At 42.6% G+C, this 7,888-nt stretch overlaps 1 protein-coding gene across 2 annotated transcripts; it reads right to left on the bottom strand.

The window, feature by feature from the left end:
• Positions 1 to 1,224: 1,224 nt before the first annotated feature.
• hey2 (hes-related family bHLH transcription factor with YRPW motif 2) lies at positions 1,225 to 6,916 on the bottom strand. Of its 2 annotated transcripts, XM_070885291.1 has the most exons (6): positions 6,538 to 6,909; positions 6,333 to 6,411; positions 6,158 to 6,241; positions 5,800 to 5,881; positions 4,654 to 5,010; positions 1,225 to 3,981 (listed from the first exon to the last, which is right to left on the bottom strand). In XM_070885291.1, the coding sequence occupies exons 1-6, from the start codon at positions 6,618 to 6,620 to the stop codon at positions 3,821 to 3,823; spliced, it is 846 nt and encodes a 281-aa protein (XP_070741392.1). In that variant the 5' UTR covers positions 6,621 to 6,909; the 3' UTR covers positions 1,225 to 3,820. The 2 variants fall into 2 exon arrangements, with proteins under 2 accessions (XP_070741392.1, XP_070741391.1); XM_070885290.1 differs by having other exon boundaries at positions 3,889 to 5,010; positions 6,538 to 6,916.
• Positions 6,917 to 7,888: the final 972 nt, after the last annotated feature.

Genomic DNA, 7,888 nt, shown 5'->3' on the forward strand with positions numbered 1-7,888 from the left:
ATAGTCCCTGCCTGTCCTTGAGTCTAACCTAGCTAAGAATAGGTATTGGGAGGTGGGAGGTGTAATTTTACTGTAACCCCCTTTGAATGTGTAATGTATTGTTCTTTATTAGAGTGATTATAAATTTGACATTGTATTTTCTTGTCTGTAATAAAATCAAAGTTCTTTTGCATCAAACCAGTTGTCCTTGGCACTTTATCACATCCCCCCAAATAAATCCAGAGTCTAGAACCCAAGGGAGTGGGAGCGATTCGAATCGCTCAAGTAGGTCAGAGGTGAACCTGACCCCCGGGACCACCCCATTACAGGCCCCAGCTGGAGTATTATGTCCAATTCTGGGCACCACACTTTAGGAAGGATGTGAAGGCCTTAGAGAAAGTGCAGAAAAGATTTATGAGAATAATTCCAGGAATGAGGGACTTCAGTTACGTTGATAGACTGGATAAGCTGGGGTTGTTCTCCTTGAAGCAGAGAATATTGAGAGGAGATTTGATGGCGGTGTTCAAAATCATGAGGGTCTGGACAGAGTAGATGGAGGGAAACTGTTCCCATTGGCAGAAGAGTCAAGAACCAAAGGACACAGGTTTAAGGTGATTGGCAAAAGAACCAAAGGCGACCTAAGAAAAAAAAAATTTATGCAGCGAGTAGTTAAGATCTGGAATGCACTGCCTGAAAGTGTGGTGGAGGCAGACTTTCAAAAGAGAGTTGGATTAGTATCTGAAGGAAAAACATTTGCAGGGCTACAGGAAAAGGACAGGGTGGGACTAGCTGAGAGGCGGCACGGGCTCGATGAGCCGAATGACTTTTCGTGCTGTAACCATTCTATGATTCTATGATATTTCAGCACTCTCCTATCCAGGCACAGTAAAGTTGCCTTTGTTTTTCACACATTTGATATCTACAATGGGTATATGCCAAAGAAAGCCACATCGTGGAACAGATAGAACATGTCGGATGTGAAACGTAGTCCCATTCTACAGTCTTGACCTTGCAATATATAATTCATATTTAATTTCCACTATTCAGTGTAGCCATCTAATTATAATCAAATTTGATAAAAATGACCATTTAAATTTTTTTTGATGATTAACAATTGAGGACATTTAAAAAAGGTTACCAGATTGTTTTACAATACCTGAGACCAATTAGTACTAATTAGGGCTACATTTCTTAAAGTATGATAGAGGATATTCAATAAGCAGCACATGTTTTGTAAAACGAGTGTATATTTATAAACATTTAATGAATAACGGGTTACAGAATGCAGGTAAATAAGCAAAAAGTGTCATTTTGTATTGTATCATCTCCTGCAGACGGTAAACGTACTTATTATCACTGTCTTCTCCACACAGCAGAGAATTCAAGTGCAGCATTGTAACTATAGTATTCTATTTATACACAAATTCTAATTTCTGACCTTACGTACAAACATATTCTCACGTCATATTTTACATTTTACTTAACTGAATGAAAAAGTCGCATTTTGGACAGAGCTCAAAATTAAAAGTAATTTGCTTAGCCTTAGGCCAGTATATTTAGCAATAGATTAGTGACAGTGGGAATGTGATTGGATAAAAAAAACTAAGGAGCACATTTTGATGATATAACATTGATTTGCACATTTGTAGGAAGCTTCTTGTACAAATTGTCTTCCATACACACACCTAAAAGGATGGACGAGTTTAAAAAATATTATTCTAGAATTATGGCAGTCCACAGGCTTCAGCTGTGGACTATTAAGTTTTGTCAGGTACTTTGCCTGGTGTCTCAGGCCCAGTGTTATCAACTGATTGCTTGCCATGGAGAACTTGCTGGAATCAGCTGCAGACAGAATGTGTTTGATCCAGGCAAAATGCCCTAGGCATAAACTTTGATCTATCAGTTCCAAGTTAAGCTTAACTGGACAAGTTATTTCAGAGTGTCTGCTTGTTTTTGCATAGTTTCTGTGTCCACCAGATGCTATGTCATTTTCTAAAGAAAATGATGTGACTTCAGCTTATTTAAGAATTATTGTGTGGTGACATTTACTGGTTCAATGTGCAATCATCGAACAATTAATATTTTAATAATAGCTTTCACTTTTCATTTAAAAAAGAATTAAGGGGAACCTCTCCTTCAAAAGATCCTGCAGCAATAATTGGCATGTTGTATTACATTAATCTAGCATTAATAAAAGTATCCTAGGCACAAAAAAGCATGGAAGGTGAAACTAAAATGCAAAAGTAAATTTATTGGCAGAATTCTATTTGACTTAGTATGTCAAGAGTCATATAAAAATATCCTCACATTGGTAATTTTTGCTGTTATGAAGTGACACTTTTCACTTTTGAGTATGTATGACTAATTTCCATCCACTTCAAAGTACATATATGTTGGTATGATATTATTTAGCGAAGTCAATGGGAGGAATTACCTCCATATTACATTAAAAGATCATTAGAATAAAACACCACTGGAAAAAAAATCCAAACAACGGTAATGAAGGGCATTAGAGATTCCCGATACCACTGTATTAAGCTGGGTTGAAAGAATTCTGGCAACACACCACTTCATGTATTCTAAGACACTGCACTATAATGGTTGAAGGAGGCGAGTATATAAAACTAATCAGAATCGCGTCACATAATATTGCTTCTGCTCCCTTATTCACAGTGCACCACAAATCTCGTGTCATGGTAAATGGAGGACGGCAGAATACACAGAGCTGTCAATATTCGGTAAATGATCGGAGTGACATTCATAATCACCAAGAGTGACACAGATTGTAAACTGACAAAGATATGGATATGTGTTTATTTTCAGAAACGATATCAAAATAGATCACATTTTAAAACCAAAATGAGGGATTGCCATTCCTGATGGCAAACCTGAACGTGCACAAATAGAATTCTGCTCACACTTTGTTTTTAGTTTTGTTAATGTTTAATTAACAAGAGTTATATATTTAGAATCTGGGCAACCACATTTTGGATAAAATATGCTCTATGGACAAGTGATCAAAGAAGTTAACATCGGGTACAGAAAATGTTGTTTTGCTCTTTAGTTTTAAACACAGTTGTCATACATAAATTGGACAAATCATTCCTTTGCATTTTATGGAGTGTCCAATTCAGCTCAGAACTTTAAAAATGAGCCCTTTTCTAATCCAGTGAAAAATACAGTTGCAACAATATCGCCATATATGATGTCCCCCAACTAAATGTACTTCTTGCAGTGGGATCGGTGTCCAGTTAGTGACGATGAATAGTTACTGCTGCTGACCATTTCCAAACCAAATAAACATCAAATTCTGTTCAACATTCAGAACGAGGCACAGCGGTGTGAGAATGCTTACTCGGTATTATTGTTTTTGATGCTACGGGTATGTATGACGGTAAGAGAACCCCAGTCGATTCCTAAGTTTCAGTTCTTTCCCCGCAGGTACTCCATCCGATTGTTTTTGGCGGCGATTGACTGTTTAAGTCCCCAATATCACCAGAAAACTCTCGAGAATCCCAAGATACAAAATAATATTGAAAAGCGGTCACAAGCTTCAGAATCTGCTCAACTTAATTTATTCCATTATCCCATCAAACATCGCAATTATGTTCGTGATAGATTCGTTACTGTTGCAGTATGAAGTCTTCAAGGGAAAAGCGAACTGCACATCCATAAAAATAGCTTGCCAAATTATACACGGCATACTGCGGTTGGAAGAGACGGCACTACGAGAGAGATCGGCCCAAAGTTAGCCAGGTTTGAATTACTCCTTTGCTGTGTTGTGGACAACTTGCTGACGACATGAAAGGCTTTTTCTCTGGTCGCGAGGTTGCAGTGGCTGTCAATTGGAGCAACAGGGAGACGCAGTCGATTGGTTATAATTTGCGTAAACAAAATAGTCAACATTGGGGTACTTGAAAGCAGAAAGCTCGTGTGTAAAATTGCTGTCGACTTGCTGGTAACAGTACTGGTGGCTCTTGCAGTGGGTTATCAGCCAAGGCCCTGCAGAGAGCAAGTTTTTCAAGCAATTAAATTATTTTCATCAACTTTTTTTTCGTTGAGTTGTCAGATGTCAAACAGTTCAAATGCATTGAGTTGGACTGGAGTAGAGGTTTGCCAGGAGTAGTCAGGTGCCACATGGAGGGAAGGTGGCAACTGATGGATTGCCCATCGCAGTTCCGTGCAGCGAGTGCCGGCACCGCTGTCTATGTCCCCCCAGTGCAGGGCACGATAGGACAGGGGCAAGAGGGCAGGACAGGGGCAAGAGGATCAGGGTTAGGGGAGAGAATTTGCCTCAAGTCTTTCTCACTCAATCTGTTCAGAACGCCCCTATCTCGGTGCCCCAGGGTCTATAAGGTTTGCCTCCGCCGCTGCCCCCGCTGCCGCTATGCGGGACGCCGGCGATCCCAGGCGGGCTGAGCGCTGTGCCGCCCGGTGTTAGCACGGCGGCGGCGGGGAAGGCGCCGAAGGAGAGCGGGAAAGTGTGGGCGGCGGCGGCGGCGGCGGCGGCAGCGTGGACGGTGGCGGAGAGGGAGAGGAGGGAGGTGGAGAGCGGAGGCATGCGGGGAGTCAGGCCGCTCCCCCCACCGCCAGGGGCTGTGTGAGCCGCGGCCGCCGCCAGGGTGGCGGTGAGCAAAGCCGAGCCCCCTGGAGGAGGCGGGACCGCCGCCGTACCTGGGTGCAGCTCGGAGGCGCTGGCCAGCAGCCTGTCGCTGGAGAGCCCGTGGTGCTGCAGCAAAGCCGAGGGCAGGTGATGGAAGGCGGCGGCCCAGTGCTGATGGTGTGGCGGCTGTTGGTGCTGCTGGAGCCGCTGCTGGTGCTGGTGCTGATGGTGATGAGCGACCGACGAGGTCATTACAGCTGCTTCCCGCTGAGAGGCGTAAGTGTTGAGGTGAGAGACCAGGCGGAGCCGCAGCGGGTCCGAGTTCTCGAGACCCTCCACCGAGCTCAGGTAGCGGGCCACCTCGGACAGGCACTCCCGGAAACCAATACTCATAAAGTCCATGGCGAGAGCGTGAGCGTCGAAAAACCCTGCAGAGCAACAAGAGAACAGGAGAGCTCGTTAGATAGATGCAACATGCCCACTGCTGTCAGACTCTGGCCGGGGAGATTACACAGACTGTTAACAGTACAGGATCACTGCCAATACTAAAATGTTTTGACAACAGCATCGAAGGATGCACGTCTTAGTTTGGGGGTTCTAAGTAAATTAAAGAGTTTCATGTCTAATAGTTTATACGATTCGAACATTTTAGGAATCCATTTAAAGCTTCTTGATTTTATTTAAGCGCCTTTTGTGCAGAGCAGCACGCATTTGCAAATAGATTCTATTGGACCATTTAAACATTTCCATTTTACTATGACCATGAGATGAAGGATAAAATAGGTTAAACTAATTAATTACTTGCAGCAAGCCAGGTGGACTGAAAGAATCTGCTCTCGATCTCAGAGAGGCACAGGTTTGTGCCTGTGTGTTGACATTAGGTGGCAGTGTGGAGACGTTGCTGAAGGCCCTGTTTGTGTGTTTGTATTTGTTTTGTCTCCCTGGGCAGGTCTGGCTGCTCTAAGCAAAAGAGCCCAAACAATCTCTGCATGCGGCTCCCTGGTTTCACAAATCACTCACTCCCGCAGTGTTAGGAAAGCAAACAGAAGCCAGGGTCAAGTGCTGCCTTTGTCCCCCCGGCTCTTTCCCACGAGCTCAATGATGCCATTAGCATTTCCACTGCACTCAGCCCGGGGCCGCCCACAATTGTCAGTGCGCTGTTTGCTTAGGCTACCTCTTCAAATCGCCTATGAAGAGATACTCAATTAACTCCTTACCTTTACCTCCGGTCGCCCGGAGCATCTTTAAATGGTCCACTGTCATCTGAAGTATTTCCGCTTTCTCTAACTTGGCTGATCCCTTGAGAAAGAAGAAAATTGTTGCAATTATTTTGCCAAATTCTCTTTCAGATTTAATCTGGTGATGTTAGCATTGCCCTCATGTCAATGTAGTATTTCACTCAAGCGCACATAAAAGAGGTAATGTAACACCCCAACACTAATGAAATTCATTATGAATTTACTATTAGTTTATCACTATGATATTGGTACGGGTTATAAATAACATTTTGAAAGCTATTTGATCAGCCGAGCACACAAATCGAATACAAAAACTGAGTGGATCACTATCAAATACCTGTTTCTCAAAGGCAGTGGGGACCAGTCGACGGAGCTCCGACAAACTGTTGTTAATACGATCTCGGCGTCTTTTCTCAATAATCTAAGAGAACGGAAGTCGTACAGTGAGGGCTGGTTAAATATTTTAGGGAGTAATCGAATCGTGTATAGTGCCAGATAAAGAAGTAACTCACCCCCCTTCTTTTTTTTCTGGCCATGATTTGAGAAGTTGTAGACGGGGAGCCAGCTCTTATGAGTATATTATTGCCCTGCCTGTTGAAACAAAAAGTGGGTATCGTCAGCCTTATTCCCGTTCTACACGGATCACAAGCGATTAACAAGATTAAAAGGTATCTAATAGTACACACGATACTAAGTTGAAAACGGCCCCAAACTCACCCTCCGTAGTTATTTTCGCACCCTACGTCTATAGTTTCATCAAGATCACTATCTGAAGAACTTTCTTCACAAGGTCGCTTCATTGCCGCAGGAGAAAATTACTCTAGTTGTCAACGGTCTGTATTTTGAAGCGTGGTCGCTGAGCTCAAACCACAGATCCTGCGCGCTGTTGGCAGCCTGAACCGAGTCTGATGCTCTTTCCCACGGTATAAGCTATATCAATGTTGCAATGTCTCGCTGAGCTCACCCCCCCAGCAACAAACTCTGATTGACAGTCCGCAGCTCCCCTTTCCAAGGAGTCTCCTTTCTCATTGGTGGAAAGGCATGATGACGTCCCCTCGGTACGTCAAACACGCGGGTCGAGGAAAGCGTGGGAAAGCTCAGCACAGAACTCACTTAAAAAGGAATCGCCTGTTGGAGGAACTTTGAAATTTTTTTTCTTTTTTGGGAGGGGAAACAGTTATGTGCAATGTTAACAGATGTAGCATGTACATTGAAATTCCAATACTCCTTTTATAGGTTTATACTTCAATCTATAAAATATAAGTTTATGAAATTGCCATATTCGATTCGATTCTCCCTTGTTTTTCTTTTGAAAGTAAAAAGACTTGCATTTATATAGCGCCTTCCACAACCACCGGACGTCTCAGACCACTTTACAGCCAATGAAGTACTTATGGAGTGTACTCACTGTTCTCATGTGGGAAAAGTATTAAAACTTTAATTATTTTTGGGCTTGGCTTGTTCAGCTCCAGAAATATGGCTTAGTATTTGGATCTTGTTTAATTTTTAGCGGTAAGTGGGAAAAATGAAAGACACCCTGTGTTGTCCCTTTATTTTCTCACCGATAATAAAATGCAATGGACATGCATAACCTCTTTAGAAAAATATTATTGTTTTTTTTCTTTTTATAAAATCACAGTTCTATTAAGGCTGTACGTGGAGGAAGTACTCGAGCTCAGTATCAGTAACACAAGTAAACTAGGTATTTATTCCACTCAATAACGTCGTCCAAGCCCCGGAGTCAAATCTCAGACACGATTATAAACGCATATGTATGTACCATGTAAGTCAAGCTTGGCTGTTTAAAGTGTCTATAGACAGTGAAAGACAGAAGCACCCATTGATTTTCTTTTTTTTAAGAGCCGCTTTTGTACTCGGTGCATGGCTAAGCTGTGGTATAACCGTGTGAACAGAAACAGGACACTATTCTTCAGCACTTCCCCTGTAATTTGAACTTTCTGAATTACACGCTGCCTGCAAAAGAGGTGGTTTGAAAAACATTACAGCACCCTCTGTGCATACCTCCAGCCAAGGTGTTGAGGCAAAAATAATAAAACAGAGAAAGATA

This window comes from Pristiophorus japonicus, chromosome 7, assembly GCF_044704955.1.
Source record: "Pristiophorus japonicus isolate sPriJap1 chromosome 7, sPriJap1.hap1, whole genome shotgun sequence".
NCBI lineage: Eukaryota > Metazoa > Chordata > Chondrichthyes > Pristiophoridae > Pristiophorus > Pristiophorus japonicus.